Genomic DNA, 18617 nt, shown 5'->3' on the forward strand with positions numbered 1-18617 from the left:
CAAAGTCCATGAACACGGCACTGCCTAACACTACCATTTTTGGTACCAGCAGATATCTTATGTAATAAATAGACATAAATAGATATTAGTTCTCATTATTTTTGCCTAAAACAACTTGATAGGAATGGAGTCAAATAACATTACAGTAACTGGAATATGTCCCATAATTGAAGATCATTTTACATTCAAGAACAAATCATCAGTACTTCTTAATTCTCATCTGCGAGCTCTCCTCTCTGTGTACATGTCCTGAAATCATGTTGTGTGGAACCACACCGTTTGCAAACACGTATTTCTTTTCTCCCTATATCCGGTGGTTTTTGGAAAGCTTTCTTGCGTTTCCTACCCTTAGTGTTTGATACACGAGGATCTCGTATGTTGTTTGCTTGTGATGTTTCGAAGGTTCTGCATCCGTGAATCCCCCATTGTGAGCCGTGGCGATCGTTATTCGCCGCAGATGTTGAGGAACCCGTTGATTTTCTTTTCGGCATGGGGGCTTGCGTGCTCGGGGTCCAGTGCTTGGTACCTGTGGAGGGACTTGTTGTGTAGGACAATTTGCCTGGGCTGTTTGGGTAGATGGATTTTCTGCAGGATCTGTAGCACTTGATGTAGCTACTTTTTTAGCTCTCTTTTCTGTTTCTCTTTTAGTGCTGCCAAGTCTTTTTTCATAGCTTTCATGTGCATGCGAACTATTTTCCGGCCATCTTCTCGTTTCATTCCCACACATTGCAAGACCTTTGAACTCGTTGCAATTTACCGAAAGCCACATTTTCTTTCTTGATTCTTCCTGCATAACAGCTGGTTGTCCAGGAAGCTCTTCAACTAGATTTTCTTGTGCACTCCATGTCCATCTCATGAGGACATATTTCGGTGGGAACTCACGGACTCCTAGCTGCACCATTGCCTGCAATTTTATGTCAAATTAGACATTTTTTCATCTTTTTTTCACCATTGAATTGAACACAAAGTATATCATGTTAAACGTTATCAAAGTACAGACTAAATGTATCAACGATTATGTTTTTTTACCTTGAGAATGTGACAACAGACTATGCCATCCCTTTCAAACTTGCAGCATGTGCATCTGTAATTCTCATTGGGAGGATCGGCATAGACTTCATAGGCTCTGTTGTGGTATCTGTGGAACAAATTTTGTTATGCAAGAAACCTCATATCTGTTTTCACCTATCGGTTTTATGTTATATGACATGCTGGACTGCATTTCAAACTGAAATCTATGATAGATGTTTTTGGTGTACATGCTTTTTCCACCTGTCGCTCTATTGGGTGCCAACACCACTTTTTAGCCGTTAGGAGGGATGAATCTGATTCTTCCTTGTTCTCTGCTTTCATAATTTTTGCTTGGATATCTTCGTACTGCTGAACGAACTCAATCACCGAGTTTGTGGAAGTTATGTACTTTTTCAGAACTGCATTGAAGCCTTCACTACGCTGAGTTGTCTGTAGGAAAGGATAGAACTTGTGCATAAAGTATGCAGGGACCCAGTTGCTTCTTTTTTTATACAGAGCTGCAATTTTCTCATGCCCTTGGATATTAAATTTGTTTATCATTAAGGTCCATCTTGTCTCAAACTCTTCCGGTGTTAAGCTACAGTTGATGCAATCATTCATCTCTTCCCGGAGCCCTGGTATCTTTGCAACAAACGGGCCAACCTCTTCTCGTTGCTTTGTCTACAATATGCCATCTACGCTTCGATGCGTTGTGTTTGGGAAGACCTTTTCCATTGCAAAGCACGCATAGAACCATCCTGGTCTGTTATCATGTTTGTTGGGGCAACTCCATCCATTGCAATCAGGAACGACTCGAAAAGCCATATGTAGCTCTCGCTAAGCTCATTCTTTAGGAAACCGCAACCTAGTTGAATCGACTGACCATGATTGTTTATTCCAATGAATGGTGCGAAAGGCATTTTGTATTTGTTTGTCATGTATGTTGCGTCGAAAGATACACAGTCATTGAAGGACTTGTATGCTTTTCTTGCAGCACTATCTACCCAAAACAAGTATTGGACACGGTCCTCATCATCCAGTTTGTATCGGTAGTAGAAATCCTTGTCTCGCAACTTCGTGGCCTCAAAGTATGCCATGGTATCCTGCATATCAGTATACTTGTTTTTTGCTCGTAGTGTTGATCTGAAATTTGCCAATTCTTTCGGGGTATATGGCACACCTTCAACTGACTCGTACAGCGTAGCCATCACTTGCATCATTCTGCTTGTTTCCATGTTAACCGAGTGTAGGATTCTAATGAAGTCTTGGTCTTCTTGTGGTATATCCTTGTGTGAGCGTAAGAAACCAGTCAAGGACCACTTTAACAGAAGGGGGTGATTGTGTTCATCACAGAATTCTGTCACTAACCAGCTTCCATTCCTGACCTTTAAAGCCATTCTAGCTGGACAGTCAGTCCTAACGTTGCTGTTCTTCATTCTTTCTGGCACAACTGGGTTAGGTTTTTGGGTATCCTCTTTTGTTTTTGCTTGGTGACCAGATTTGTGACAAACCATAGCTGCTCTTATTAGCTCACCAGTAACCTCAGATTTTTTTCTGTAATTGTACCTTATTCCAAAACCCCTCCTGCGTGCAAATGCCAAGTAGTGCCGCTGGGCATCTTCAAGTGTATCGAATCTCATGCTTGCCGTTGGCGCATGCGGGTCGACACTACTCGGATTTGCTTCATTGCCAATGTTACGTCCACGTGGAGGAGTGTGCTGACCACTGGATTCCGGAAGTGTAATCTCGGTGTATGCTGCCTCGGATGACGAGCTATGGAGCTGCCCCTTCATTGTGTGTTCTGCAGAAAACAAATGTATTTTTTAGTAATGAGTTCTTGCCGCGTATGTGGATGTACATAAAACAAGTGATTAGGCCAGGGAGCAATAATGTGGTAGTTCTTGTCTTCTTTTTGCAATTTATAGGTGGAAGTTGTGTCTCTGTGGAAATCTATATGGTTGTTTTTCCTTTTTTGTCTACCAAATTATTGTGGAATCAAGTAGTCCGGTATTTGCTCATAATTAACATGGATCTTGTTTGGTAGTTTATCCGGCAACTAACTCGGTAGTTATTTTTGGCCACTAACCTGGTAGTTTTATCTCGGCAACTAACCCGGTAGTTTATCCGGCAGGTTATATGTGTTATTTTTTGCTCTGTTCATACCGACTGTCTTACTAGATCCCGCATGATCGATAAAGTAACCGCTGGTACTTCCATTTGCATATTCATGTTCATCTCCTTTTCTGCAACCTGCATCAAAGTTTGTTCAAAGTAGTCAGTTGATCTGATCCTTCCATGTTTACCTTGTCATGGTAATACAGGAAGAAGATCTGATCCTTTTTTTCCAATGTTGATCAAATGAAGGTGCAGAAAAAGAAGATCTGATCCCTTTTTCAAAGTTGATCAAAAGTAAGGTGCAGAAAAGCATGCAAGATTAATGCGGAGAACCAATATCTTGGCTTGTCAAGTTTCTACCAGATTTTTATTTTGATGAGCCCTTATGTTGGTTCTACCAGATTTCTTATTTGTTGGGATTTGCTACGTTTTCCCCATCTATTTTGCTTGTTCATAGATACAGAATCCCAGAAGTATCTACTGTGTTTACTGAATCTTGATGGGAAAAAATCTACCGTGTTCAACCTCGTGTTCTTATGGATCAACCTCATCGTGTACAATCCCAGAAGTATATTTCTTCAGTAACAAGTTATTTCTTATGGATCAACCTACTGTGTTCTTCTCTACAAGATGAGTTTTTCTAGCCGATTTTTGAGGTGTGAGACAAGGGAGGTGAGACGGACTACTTTTTCCCTGTGAAAGGTGCTCATACCTGTATTGGAATCTTCGAATTTTAGTTCTTCTAGATGTAGGAGGTCTTCAGTTTCTCTGCCATGGTTTTCCCCTTCTTCAGATCCTGTTCGTCGTTCTCTCCTCAAGATCTAGTTCTGTTTTCAGGCTGATTTGTCTTGAGGAAGAAGGAGATCGTCAGGGGTAGGGACCACCTGGCTAATTAATGGGGTGGGGCTGGCAGGAGAGCTGTCGGGAGGGAGGCATTTTTCCCGCTTGCTACGCGCGCTCTCGTCACGTGGGTGGGGCCCAATCGATTTGTCTTGAGCGAGAAGAAAACGTCGTGGGTGGGATGTGCTGCGCCAGCCAGCTAACGTGGGTGGGCCCGAAACCGTCGCACGGGCAGGGCAGATGTGCGGCGCCGCCGCGTAGTCAAGTCCCTGATTCAAACCCGTTTTGAAGTAGCTACGAAAGATGAAAAAAATCGTGAATACAGCCCGCGTGCAGGTTCTTGCCTTGATTATTAGCTCGCATGATGCCAGAGCCCCACAGTCCTAACGTTTGAATCAATTCTTTCCCCAATCCTTACCTACTGACCCGCCGACATGGCCAGAAAAAAAAAAACCACGGACATTGCCAGCGACCTCCTGTGCTTATTCCTCGCCGCCCGATGGCGTTCGAGATGTTCGACCTGCTCCGGGACAAAGAGGACGGGGACACCGTCAATAGTGACATGGCCGTGCACGGGTGGTGCAGGTTGGCGCTGCAGTTCTTCTCGCTGATCATGCGTCGCGTCGTTCGGTGGGACGGCGCCGTGTTCCTAACACTGCTCTATGCTTGTTGCCATGCCGGGCTGGTGGACCAGCGCTAGGGTGTGCATGATCGCGCCGTGGAAGGAACACTACACGTACGTACGTCCACGGCGCATGAAGCCGACCCATGTACCTCGACGCAGCTGCATAAATCTTCAGTCGGATGCCTATGAAATCCGATCAGCAGGTTATTGAGGTTATTACTCTTCCATATGCCTTAATGTCAAGTCGCTATTTGATGCAGGCCGATAGAGGATGGCCTTTTCCTGCCATGGTAGCACAATCCAAGAGAAGAGAGACAGAGAAAAGAAATGTTGCTGCGATGTTAACAGGACAAGTATAGAGACATCTACTAATTTGCTACTGAATTTTTTCATTTACTGATTTAATTAAAAAAAGTGACTTCGTATATTTCCTTGAGTGCATGGACTATTGATCTAGACTTGAGCGAACAAATGTTAGGGTTGTGCTGTTGCAATTCACCCTCCTGATTTTTTGATGTGTTTTGTGTAAATTTAAGACAACTATCCATTATTTACTTATCTGGTTCTAAACTTAATCAACCGTTGCAACGCACGGGTTTTGTGCTAGTATATACTCGTCCGAGAGGCGCAATACAACATTCAACATATTCCGCATATCTCTCTCCCTCTCTATCCTTCTACAACTATATTTCCTTTTGCATGTCAAAATCAATTGCATATTCCCTCAAGCTAACTTGTGTATAACAATTAACTGATTTTTGCTACTATTGATTGTATATATCGATTATAAGGAAGCGGTAAGGCGAGGTCTGTTATCTGTTGGTTCTCCCTCTTTCTGTCACCTCTCGAGTCTCGCCACGCTATAAAGGTTATGCCGTGGGGCTTACATGATAACACGAATCGGTACGGGCCATGGAGCACTAGTATGAGTCGACTTATGCTACTCATCTTCTGTTGTAAGTCTCCTTGGCGTTTTTTTGCTGACTCCCTTGAACCGACTTGGTGTAAGCCTGCCCATGTCTCTTCTTTGTGCAAGCATAACTAGAAAACGATGGTAAGTAGGCAACAAGCCTCCTTTATCATCTGGGCCTTCCCGATGGAACTACCTGTTTGGTATTCCCACAGTTTCTAAAATATGTTGTAATTAAGGTACAATTGCCGCATGAAACTGTTAAGTGGACCAAACGGGTGAACTATTTGGGCTTTCTTGTGAAGTTTTAATGGTTATCATTTTCACATCCTAGCAAACCTTTGTTACAAAGCAGAACCAAAACAGTGTGTATCACTTCTTTTTTACATACAAACTTGTTCATTCAATTCGTGCTTTATGTCTTTATGCCTTCACTTTCCACGATTTTGTACAACGAATGACCCCTCAAGCTCTTTCCCATGATTGTGTACGACGAATGATCTTCTGTATTTTCTCAGTCATTTGGAAGTTTATCGCTCATCTACTAAGCATGCACACATCATGCATTTGAGATGAGTGCGTAAGTTGCTCTGTGTGTTTAATAGCGTGGCGTGGTCTATATATGGTGCGGAGAAGAGAGCACAAATGAACACAGGTTGAGTCGCGCGCAAATGTAGACAGCGAGTCTCGAACATGTTGCACACTACTAGAAACAACGTGTACCAATGACATATTAGAAGAAAACTGAATTAAAGCATCCACACCGGAGTGACTTCTGAACTAGAAGGCTGCCTCCAAGGACTCGCAACACCGGAACACTATTTGTGTGATTTAGCGCAGGCACGCGTTCCTGTTTGGTTCATTTGGTTTACTAGCCAAAGCGGTTCTGTAACACTGAAAACCGAAACTCCCAGCAGTTTTGTAGCAGCCACTCGAGAGTCGGCGATAGACGTGGTGTGCAGTTACCAGCTACTAGAGTCGGCACACGGAAATGCGGCAAGTTTTCCAGCGGGCACCCGGCACGGGGCTGAACGGCAAGAGGTCTCGGCCACACTTGCGCTTGACATTTGTGCTAGAGTGGAAGGTATTCCATTACATCTTTCTGTTAAAATTAAGAAGAATAAGATGGAGACGTAAAGATGGAGTATATTTTTTCTGAATTTTCTAGAGTTATGCAATAAGATGTCCTATGGCTACCTTAATGACTCGATCATTGATATGGTTGTTAAAATTATGAAAGATCCTATATAACTAAGAAGTTCATCCCCACTAACCTATTTCTCTTAACATGCAGCCTGTCCACATCAGCAAGATTGCCACTTCAGACCTAAACCCTTTGGTTTCTTTATGTTCAAAACACGTCACCGTTTTTCTGAGCTCTCAGCCTTCCGAGTTTTACAATGGCTCCTCGCTTGCGCTTCCACTTTCCATGGTGCCTCTTCGTTTCGACTCCCCCAATACCCATCCGGGTCTGTAACCTATGAGCCAGACGAGCGGGACGGCTGCATCTATATTTTCCTCCGCACAGCCGCGAGTCCTCCTACCAGCTGCTCTCCCGTGTGCCCATTCTGCTCTCTGCATAACCTGCACTTCACATCCCAACCTGACACCTCTCCGGCCGAGTCGATTGACTCCGCGTGCTCCCACCGTAAGAAGCAGAAGCCGCACATGCGTCTTTGATCTCACACCGTCCTCTCCAGGTAAAGATCAAGGACTCAAGTAGCAGTATTGCAGGCTTGCAGCGACCCATTTTCTCCATGCCCAACTGATAATCTCTGTCACTCAATGCTCACACCAATTTGGGGTAACAAGGTTGAGTGATTGACGGGTATTTGAACTCTTAGCACCGTTAGTTGAGCATGGAGGTTGTTTGATGAAATCTCTGATAGAAGTGTTAGAATACTGGAAGTCTAATCGTTGTATTATGTTTTGTTTTGTTGTGTACAGATGGGAACAGACACACATACACGTAATGGGTTGCAATCAGTTGCAGTAAACCAAACAGATAAGATCCACCTATAGGTATTCACTCAAACTTCAGACTGTAATGATCTCCTGTACCTGCAACTAATTAATTAATTATGGCTAGGCACTAGGCAGGCAGCTATTTGTGCAGATTTTATTTTTAAAATTACTTGATTAGTTTCTACACCTTCTGCATATCACCAGTTTGAATTTAATCGGATGGAGCAATCAGTTTCTTTCGTCCATGCCTAATTCACGACTCACTTCAACATTGAAGAATACCGATTTTTGTTGCCGCAACAAGTACAAGCTGCATGATATGCCATTGTTCATGTTCCTATAAACTGGATGGTGGATATTTATAAGAGTTTCTGGAATGAGGCTTCAGCCACACTCCTTGCTCACCTTGATCTGCCATTATTTTTTGTCAGTCAGGTTTGATGTATATCACATAACTAGATGGATGTGGAATTGTGCTATAGTATTTTTCATTCATCATGTGTTGTTTGCAGGCACGCCATCGATACATGGAAACTTGGGTACACAAAGATTGATGCATTTTTATTAATTTTTATGGGTTTCATATTTTCCTGCCAGAGGTTTTTCTCCCAATATATTTAATCAAGGAATTTGCTTTCTACGGTTTCACCATCAGTAGACATGATTCAACTTTTTCATGCAAGACTATTTGCTGGTCACTCACTCACACTGCAAAACCTGAGGTATGCAAGCAATTCTGCTCACATGATTGATTGTAGTGCCAGACTGGGCTTCGATCAAAGTTTTCTTTTGTTGTGTACAGGTTATTTTAACACTAATAAATGGCTGCACAATCAATCTGCGGCAAACATTTTCCACTGTTCAGTCTATTCGGATGAAACCTGGTGATCAGGGGGGTACGTGAGCACCCCCTAACTACTCAACACGTGTCTAACGGCATCCAGGCTTCCGTGAAGGCGTGAAGTGGACAAGTCAAAGATTCGCCCTTGCTTTTCCTATCTCCGGCCGCTTATCCTCTTTTTATTTTGCGTTTTTTCTGTATCCTCCCCGCACGACCTTGAGCGCCAGCGCGGCCAGCTGCTCCACCGCAGAGGCGAATGGAGCCCGCGCTGCCGGACCGAATTCCGCCGCCGGGTACCACCTCGTCGGTCGGAACTAGGGGCGGCGGTGGCTCGCGGCCGAACAAGCAGTTCCAGGCGGAGCAAACCAGGGGCGGGTGCGTCCTCTCCGACACGGATTTTTTTCCTCAATCTTCTACCTCCTGCCATGGACGCCGCCCTACCAAGCTCGACCTTCGCAGCTCTAGCCACCCACGCCCGCGAGCCCTGACCCCCTCCGCCTCCCTACAATTTGATGGGGACCAACGCAGATCCCAAATCGAGCAGAACCCCAAGTTGGGCACTAGCAGATCCCAAATCGAAAAAATGAAAATTCCAATTGACCACAACTCGGCCACGAGAAGATCCCAAATCGGAAAAAAGTCCCACGAGCAGACCGGCGACGCGCGGCAGTACATGAGGATGGACGACGACACACTGATGTGGATGAGGCCGAACAGCGACGTGCTGTTCACCATGCCGCCATGAGCGCGTGCGTGTGAAGCTCTCGGAGCCTTTGGCGGCGGCAGCCTACCTGCTGCATACTCGGCTTCATGCAGCGACCTCGCTTGACGCGCGCTCTGCGGCGGCCTCGCGCGCCGGCGTGCTCGTCCACCTCCTCCCTAGGCTCGTCAGTAGTGCCCTGGCTCACACCCGTCGACGGTGGCCTGGCTGAGCCATCCCCGCGCCGTGCTCGCGGCTTCTCCTCGTGCTCATCGGCGGCCACGGAGCGCCGTGCCACCTTCTCGCGCTCGCCGGTGGTGGCGGCCTGACGGAGCCCTCACCGTGACGCGCCTCGTCCTCAAGCTCATCGGTGACGGGGCGCTCCAGCGACTCTCCGATGGGGCGCTCTTGCTCTACGGATGCGGTGCTCCTCCATGAACTTTGGTCTGAGAGAGAGAATTGCGTGGCTGAAACAAAGTGTGAAGAGATAAGGACCGGCAGATGAAGCAATTTAGATTCTGATTTCCGTCGTCGCCCTTCCCGTTTCCCATCGTCTCTGCGCGTGAGACATTGCATCACGGCGGAGCGCCTCGGCGGAGTGGACAAGGACCGAGCCTATTTTTTACCTGATTCGGCTGTCACCGCTCGGCCAGCTTGAAAAGATATTCCACGCCGTGAGTTCGCTGTTAACGTCTCTGCGGGACAGTACGAATCTAAAAGCAAATCCAACAGTAACGAGAGGGTGCGCACGTACCCCCTGAACACCAAATCCACTTATGGATATTCAGATCGGATGAAACCTGGTGATCAGGGGGTACGTGAGCACCCCCTAACTACTCAACACGTGTCTAACGGCATCCAGGCTTCCGTGAAGGCGTGAAGTGGACAAGTCAAAGATTCGCCCTTGCTTTTCCTATCTCCGGCCGCTTAAATCCACTCTCTCAGTCTATTTTATCACTGAATGATTTGTGGTTGTCAAAATGATAGAAGCAATTAAATCTAACAGGCAAGGATATTATAATACGGTAACCAGTAATATTAAATTTAATACTTTATCCTTTTTGTAATCTTCTATGGTATTGTGTTAAAAATCATGCGTTCTATTTTCAGGTAAAAATAGAGAAATAGATCACGTTTTGAAGCCCCACCAGTGCTGGTCTGCTGAAGACAAATCCGATTCACTTCTATTAGCCCAGTGATGCACGTCGGTACTAAATAAACTTATATACGGTTACATTGCAAAGTATATTCTAAATTTGTGCTGTTATCTTTCCAGATTAATTTGCAAGACAGAGATGTTTATTCAATCGTGTGACACATTAGCTTTTGTTTTTTTTTGTGTTTTGGTACACATTTTTTTCTCAGTTCAAAGCACTCATGTTGGCATGTGTGATCACCATGGGTTCATGTATGTACAGTTTGTTATATTCTAAACTTCAAATCATGGCATGTGTGTCCACTACCGGTAAAACTTCAAATTAACCACCTTCTTCTTTATTGCATGATTTTCCTCGCTTTCATTGCTTAAATTGCCGCAGCAACATGCCGGGCACCATCTAGTTTTTTAAAATGGTGGAGCTTTGCCATTGTTAAGAACATCTAGACGAAATTAAAGTTCCATCATTGATATGGTTGTAATTTTTTTAATCCTACTAAAATATGTTGTTATTACCATCATCCTAAGTGATTATACCTTACGAGTATATAAAATATTTATGTGTCTACATAACTTTAATTTTTTCATCATTTTTTGTTAGGCTTTAGAGTTCGCCCGACCTCAAATATTTTTCATCCTTCGCCACATGTACATCTCTCGAAATAGAAGAGCATGTCCATGCCACTAGCAGCTGGCAGCTGTAGGTAGATATTGTGTTAGGCATGGAGTGCATCCGTCGTGTTGGATCGGAAGCCAGCCGAGCTGCTCAGGATTGCCTGGACCTGAAGCTGCTGCCACCGTCACTCCAGGTGGACTGTTCCGATGCTCTAGCCAGCATGTAACTGATCGATCCCCTTTAGGGCATGTACACTAGTATACAATCAGCTGTCTGTAGCAACCGCCATGTAAATACATTAGATGACGTGTACGAAAAAACGATCGAGTCCGTCGCTAAAGTTACAGACAGTCTAGTCCCATGAAAACCGCGGCCTACATACGCCTCCTTCCCGTTGTATCGACACGGCCATCTCATGTCGTGGGATCGTGGAGCTTTTTTCTCGGCAAAGTCGTGGCTGATTTGGGAGTTACAGTTAGCCTAAAAGACACCTTACTGTAGAAGCTGTTTTCGTTGATGTCTAAAGCTGATGTGGAGATACACTACAGACACCATGAGTCTCAACTGTTGTACACACGCACCTTGGGATAACAGGAGGTTGCACTTGCGTGTTTATTCGGAAGTTACTGAGTTCGTCCGGTGTCAGCAAGCTCCATCGACCTGAGTCTAAAACCGAGATTATCAAAACTAATTAATTCGTCCTTTCTTTCAGTATACTAGAACCGAGCTTGAGAAGGAAGACTACAATTAACCGTAGCAGCTAGAAGCTCGGCAAACCGCCAAAGGTGAACACGTTGATGGCACCGGCCAGCAGTACGTCTCACTGATTAAGGCACTAGATTGAAGAATAGCTCAGCCGAGGGACGAGTGGAGCTTCTGTGTGACACGTATTGGTGGTTCTCCCTTCATTAGGTACCCAAAGCTTGTTTTGAGGAAGCTTGGCGAAACCATGGCGCTGGCGCCGATCACATAAATATGTAGGAAGACCTAAACCTGCATCATTATGGGACTACAGCAAGGTGACTACTAAAATATAATTATAATCACGAGGGAAAACACACTTCAGATGTTTGTTACAATCAATGAAGCAAATAAAAACCCTCGCAAAAAAAAATGAAGCAAATAACAAAACCACAAGTAAAATGGGGTTTTCACACTCCGTACAAATGAAAAACTGCGGGTTCTTTGTTGTTGCAACTGATTCATCAGACACTGCAAATCATATCTATGTATATGGGTCAAGCAAGGATGTGCATGAAGAACACAAGCCAAAGGGCATGGCTCAAGCAGAATATTCTTAAAAGAATGCAAAGCTTGCCCAACTATGATGCAAAAAAAGTTCGAAGCTGTGACCATCAAATTGAACATCCACAACTACGTCTTCCTCAACCTACAAGCTCCAGAGTCACAAGAAGACGACCCCTAAAAAAAGAACGTTGAAGACAACACCAAATTGAAGGACTGAATATCCATACACTAAGCTTGGTGGAACAAGCACATCAGGCGCACTTGAAGATTACACGCTGAACAATGTTGGAGCAAGTACGGGGTTGAGGAATAAACGATGCAGACGTTCGGTTGAGTATTTTTTTTTTTGCTACGATGTCTCCGGTGAGGTCTCTGACGATGTTTTTCTACATTCATTTTTGCTACAACTTTTCTGTATTTTTGCTACAATTACACAATATGTTTTCTACGGGTCTCCGCTGAGGTCTCAGGTGAGGCATCCGGCGAGGTCTCTGTCGATGTCTCCGGTGAGGCCAATTTTTTGCTACAATAGCGCAACTTTATTGCTACGAGTCTCGACGAGGTCTCCGGCGTGTTCGTGAACGAACCGTTTTTTGCTACATTAAAGCAAAATTGGGATTTTTTTGCTACCCGGCAGCAAAAAGAACACGTATCAGCAGGGACACCGGGGGCTGGGAAATCAAATTCTCAGGGGAGGCCCAGTACTATCCAACGGAAAAGCGGGGGCGGCGTGAGAGTGCAAGAAGGTTTAGCATGACGGTTAGGATCATGCGAGCATGTGAGATTTGTTCACAAGAAAGAAAATATGGGGCTCTTCCCAAAAAAATCACCAGGGCACCTGTTACCTGTTGGAGACTTTTTTTTGGCCTCAAGTGTCCTATAAATTAGCTTTTACGGAACTACGCATATTTTAAATCATCTGATGTTCTAATCGTGCCATTTCCTATGTCAATAATTCATGTGGTCTTTGCTTGATCTCCGACAATTTACATTTTACCTTTCCATTTGTTAAACTCTCTAGTCAGGCACTATTTTTTTCGAAATGGGGAATTACCCAGGCCTCTACATCAAGAGATACGTACGGCCTTTATTTATTTCATTTATTCAACAAAGACTACGAATATGTCCTACAACAATCATACAAACTGAAACCGTCAAACAAGGGGTCAAAGCGCAACCATCGTCGGCTCTTAGGCTAACTCGAGAGATAGTGTCTTATGCACACCCTCCCATAGTCTCCTCCATCATCTTCCTCCAACCCATATTCAGGGTGTAGGTCGAAGTGATGGCCCTTGCCAGGCTGTCATCGACGCTACCACGACAACGAATAACGTCTCCACCATGCGTGTGTCCACCATCTCGCGACCTACACCGAGACTCCGTTACACCGTGCCATCCAGACTCGTCGTCGATGCGCTAGAAGCAACGCCCGCCCCAACTTGGGACCGCTAGATTCAGGTACTATTGTCGCCTCCAACTATCTAAGTCCAATTATTTGGGGTTTCCTTCAGAATTTATTTTGTTATCCTTTCAGCATCTGTCATCCTTTTTGGCACACTAGCAAAAATTGTTTAAAAGTGACCAGTAAAACAACAACGTCTCCAATAAAAGTCCGAATCACTGGTTTCTTTCATGCAAAGGTGTCCACTCAGTTCGTGCTTCGTCCCTGTACTTTCCCTGATTGTTTGACTACGAACGGCTATCATGCTCTTTCTCATGCTTGTGCGTGACAAACTGAATGATCTTCTTTCTCTTCTCTGTTCTTGTAGGGGGTTTTCTGTCCTGTGTTTGGGAGGGCATATGCTCATCTCCTAAGCATGCATACAACATGCATTTGGGATGAGCCCAGCAGTTACCTGTGTATTTAATACTAGCATGGATGAGAGTACACACGGGAACACAGCTTGATTGTCAAATGTAGATAGCCAGTCCTGCGCAAGCAGCATACTAGAAACAACTTACTTACCAATGATATATTAGAAGAAAACTGAATTAGAGCCTCCACGGCACTGCCATGTTCTGCTTGCAAGGCCAGCTCCAAGATGTGGCAACAGACCGATATCGACGGGTCAGATGACCAATCTTCTCCTCCTTGACACGAACTGCCCGAGCACCTGAAGTAAATGTGTCGGCCCTGCTCATACAGCCCAATGTGCAATGGGGTGTTAAGCTCAGGCGCCACGCATGTGCTGAACATCTGGGTGATCGCGTGGCGCGGGCCGATCTATGCTACGGAGTACAATGTTTAACTCCGTGTCCCTCATCCTGACCACGATCCTGAACTCGATCCTGTTTAGCACAAATATCTATCTGGAAGGTTAGCAACTCGCCATCATCATTTCTTAAGCTTGGCTTGGAAGATTGTAAATTGTTAATTAATGATAAACTTGGAAGGTGTCAACCGGATCATCTTGTCCTCCTTGACACGCTTTTGCCTTGTCCCGTCCGGCCTTCTCCAAGCACACATTTCGGATTGCTACTCACGCTTGGCAAACAATCTGCAGCGCAGATACAAACTAGCAAACAACCTGCAGTGCAGATAAAAACTAGCTAACAAACTTGCATTCATATTGTCTGATGCCAAACTTCAGCCGGCATTAGTCTTGTTTCTTTTGTTCTGTTACCACATTTCAGACTTCAGCCAGCATTGACAACAAACCGTGCCACCAAAGGTGAACACACAACAAGATGACCATTGAAACATAATCTTGAGGGGAAAGACACTTGAGAAGTTTGTTGCAACCAGTGAAGAAAAACTGGCTTTACACATACAGGCCGCGTCACTGAAAAATGACAGGTCGTTTCTGTAAATGTCTGAACTCCTGACAAAGGTGACAAATATCAGCAATTGAGAAAATCCACCAGCCATATCGTGCGACAATAAAGGATCAACAGAACATCTCCATCAGCAGTTACTACAAATCTGCATCATGGTAGTATCAATTTCCACGACTCTCCTAGTGCAAAATTTACATCTCCATAGGCCTCACTGTGAAACAGAAGCAGAAGCAGTGACAAGCTTGTTACCGACTTCACGTCACTTCCAAAGTCAACATCCGTAGTCAGTTGCAGTTTTCCCATAGACTAACCAATCCTCTTGACTGAACCCACCAAATACTCGATGTCAGGAGTTACAATTGCACGCCTGTTCACCTCCCCCAGGCTGCAGCAGTGCTTCTTGTTTGTGTTGATCGCTACAGCCTCTTGAGCAAATGCGTAGTTCATACCAGCCGATACCTGTACAGTGTATTCATGTTAAGTGCATCATCGAAGGACTGAACAGAAAATGCAGCATAGATAATAGGAGAACTTCAAACACTCACATCAAAGAGTGCATCTCCGAGCCTCATCTTCACTTTACCACTCTTGTACACGAGTACCTTCCCCAAGAGACCACCTGGCATATCTTTCAGCTTACAACCACGGATAGCCTCAAGTCTCCTCTTCTTATAGTTCCCCTTGGATTGGGAGTCATCTGTTTCATCATCCTCACTGATGTCCATATCTGCCTCTGGAACTGACTCAACCATCGGTAAAGGAAGAGATGCAGGGAACTGGAAGAAGAGCAACTGCGGTTTATTCATCATGTCCTCAGTGTCCTGTCAACAAATATTTATACGAGACCTCAGTTATGGGCTACTATACAGCAGAGGCATGTATAATCAGTTCGATCAAAATTAGATACAAAGCCTAATCCAAAACGTGTAACCCACAGTTCCATCGACATGTGATATTTTTTCTTCATTGATATGAATACCTGAAAAATAATGGTGTTCCTCAAGACATGATATCATGCAATATGATATACATACCATGAGCCCAAGTTCCTTAGCTGCAGTTAATTCACCATCTTCTGTTCTGTTGGAAGAAAACTCTCCTAACTCGTCTTCATCAAAAACTATGCACCAAAGGTAAAGGTATGTCAACAGAGGCATTATTTCAAGACAAACTTTGACCATCATGTGGCAAAAATGTAAGATTGAAGAATACAAGAACCTGGATCTCCAGAGACGGGCCTCCTTAGAGGGAGAGAAGTAGGAGGATAGTTGTAGCTGGGGTGGGTAAAGTCCTGCATAAATTAGCTGGAGATAAGAAGTCAGGTAAATAGTGAACCGACGCCCCATGACCCCACCCTAACAGGTTTGCTAACCTGAGGTCCAGCAGACTGCTTGGGTAACTTTGCAGCAGAAGTTGTAACTTCAGACATCATATAGTTACTGAAAAGGTCTATCATCTCTTGTTTAACTGGCAGAACAAAACATAAATTGCTCTGTCAGTGTTCAGATGAAGGTAAATATGGAAGAAATGGGAGTGGCAGACTTAAGCTACTACTACCTGATGAAGAGCTTTTATGGGTGGGAGAGGATCTTGCAACTGAAGGGTTCACTTGTCCAAATGCAACCTCGACATGAGCTTCTACCATCGTAATAATGCAGTATGTTATTAATAACTAATAAACTAAAAACAACACATGCCATTTTTCGAATGGTATTGAATTACTTGTTTCAAAAGTTCACAACCATCCTTTTTGGGCAAGTCCCATGCTGACTTTAAATAAATAAATATTATTTTATATTACAAAGATTATTTAAGAAATCATGCTGTGTGTCGTTAGTTTGGAAAAAAACATCCAATCTACTTATATCTAGGCTAGTGCCAATTTCATGAGATAACCCAAGAATCCAGATTTTCCTGATCTAACACATCGATCTGCTTAGACAAAAGCAAGTTCAATGGAATTTGCATATTAATTTGAATTACCATACTCCTTGCACTTGGACAGTTTCTCGTTATTCAACAGGCAACAGCTATTCTAGAAATTCATATGTGGTATAAATAGCTCAAAGATATAGACATTCTGGTGTGTTATTTGTTACAATTTGCTAAACAGCTCTTAGTGATATAAAGAAGGTTACAAAAGGAAATTTGTTTAACAGCAGCTGAACATAACTGATAGGCTATTTCCCGTTGGGGCAAATAACATTTAAATACTAACCATATTTGTCAGCCCTGGATCTTCTTTCAAGAGCACCAGCACTCTGCATGTGAAACTATGGAATAAAACACCACCAACCTAAATCAAGTACATAGAATGCTCCGACATACGAGTACCTGAGCCATTCTAAGCTTCATCAACAACTCCTTATCAATTGCCTGAAGCTCATTCTCCTCTTCTGGTTCCCTGTAGAATCCCACCATTAATTACTACCATCCCACAAGCTACTTAAATGGATGACACTGAACGAAACAAGCATGCATAAACAGAACAACGGTCGATGTACATTACATCTTGGGGACGATTTTTGAGGCTTTCTTGGTAGGCACCCTAGGCGTAAATTTGAGCCGGCCCTGCACCCACAAAGAATAAAATAATTAATTGTAAGCACCAAAACACAGTGAACATACACATAACACATTTAGTTAGAGTGTTGCGGATATACTAACCTTGGGGCGATGGGGAGGAGCAGAGGCAGAGACATCCTTCTCTTTCCCCTTTTGACTCTTGTCATCCATGAGATCTGCACAAATGACATAACAATAATAAGGTAAAAGAGCGCCCACTGACTGAACAAGTTTAGCCAAGTAACTAAAGAAGTGCTAAGTTCCGTAGTTCCTGAGACTGGCCTAGTGAGATAATGAAGCGATGGCACGCGCTTGGTGAGCTATGTATGGCAGAGAAAAGAAAGTCCTAACGGTCACACACATAACATCGAACAGGTTGCTGGCGTGACCTCCAGCACCTCCCCACGAAAACCCTACACCGGCACCAAAACCCGCACGAGCTCATGGGTGGAAAATAAGAACACGGCAGAGCACAATTGGAATGAAAAAATTGAAGAAGATAAAACGATCGCTAGCGGATCGCAGCGAGCGTAGACGAACTGCAAAGCCCTGGACCTCCAATTGCTCAACTGCTCCCCTCGCCCGGCAGCGAGCAAGGTCACCACCGCCAAGAACCGCACCAAAGATATTCAGTAACTCGGCAAAGTAATTAACGTGGACGATCGGACTCAAGGGGGAGGGGAGGGCTGCCCTGACTGACCTCGGCGGCGGAGAATGCAGAGGCGAAGAGCAGCGAGCGAATTGAGAATGGAGGGTTCGCTGGAGGTAGGGGAAAGTGGAGAAAGAAGGGCGAGGAAGTCTTGTGTAGCGCAGGGTGCGTACAGCTTGCTGGAGGAGACACGTGTCCACGGTGTAAAAGCACCCGCAGGAAAAGGTTCGTGCGGCGACCGCAAAATAGGGTGTATCCGGTCTCTGCCGACTCTACCGACGCCGGGCACAAAATGAGGCGCTATTTAGTTTTGGAAGACGCGACTGGAAAACATTTTTCTCCATTTCTTGTCCGCCGTCCCCCAAAGGTCGTTTGGGGGACACGACTAGAGATGTTCTAATCGTATCTAGCGACGTAGATGTACCGACAAGCGGACTGACTCAATTCCTAGTGTTTGCGCACACCAATAACTGGAAATGCTTCCGCATGAACGCATCGCCGACCGCGTGTCCTCCCACGGCCATGTTGGGCTTGCCTTGCAGCGATCAATCCCTCTTTCGCCTCTTGCGCACAAGTACTGACCGAAGGTGTTGGTTTT

At 44.6% G+C, this 18617-nt stretch overlaps 1 protein-coding gene across 3 annotated transcripts; it reads right to left on the reverse strand.

Moving 5' to 3' along the window:
• Nucleotides 1-14735: 14735 nt before the first annotated feature.
• LOC127293789 (uncharacterized) lies at nt 14736-18208 on the reverse strand. Of its 3 annotated transcripts, none has more exons than XM_051323447.2 (11): nt 18071-18207; nt 17473-17546; nt 17315-17376; nt 17140-17209; nt 17024-17066; nt 16363-16443; nt 16178-16272; nt 16024-16096; nt 15840-15925; nt 15351-15626; nt 14736-15264 (listed from the first exon to the last, which is right to left on the reverse strand). In XM_051323447.2, exons 2-11 carry the CDS (start codon nt 17539-17541, stop codon nt 15112-15114), a joined length of 1008 nt encoding a protein of 335 aa, XP_051179407.1. In that variant the 5' UTR covers nt 17542-17546; nt 18071-18207; the 3' UTR covers nt 14736-15111. The 3 variants fall into 3 exon arrangements, with proteins under 3 accessions (XP_051179407.1, XP_071674868.1, XP_051179408.1); XM_071818767.1 differs by lacking the exon at nt 18071-18207 and adding an exon at nt 17653-17943; XM_051323448.2 differs by lacking the exon at nt 14736-15264 and having other exon boundaries at nt 15490-15626; nt 15785-15925; nt 18071-18208.
• Nucleotides 18209-18617: the final 409 nt, after the last annotated feature.

The sequence above is a fragment of the Lolium perenne genome, chromosome 4 (genome assembly GCF_019359855.2).
Source record: "Lolium perenne isolate Kyuss_39 chromosome 4, Kyuss_2.0, whole genome shotgun sequence".
Lineage (NCBI taxonomy): Eukaryota > Viridiplantae > Streptophyta > Magnoliopsida > Poales > Poaceae > Lolium > Lolium perenne.

Excerpts from the sequence above, each read along its gene's own strand:
- LOC127293789 (XM_051323447.2), bottom strand. The coding sequence starts at position 17,541 with ATGGATGACAAGAGTCAAAAGGGGAAAGAGAAGGATGTCTCTGCCTCT. Across the intron at positions 16,444-17,023 it reads ATCCAGGGCTGACAAATATG|AAGCTCATGTCGAGGTTGCA; the intron begins GTTAGTATTTAA and ends TTACGATGGTAG. Across the intron at positions 15,627-15,839 it reads CTAAGGAACTTGGGCTCATG|GACACTGAGGACATGATGAA; the intron begins GTATGTATATCA and ends ATTTGTTGACAG.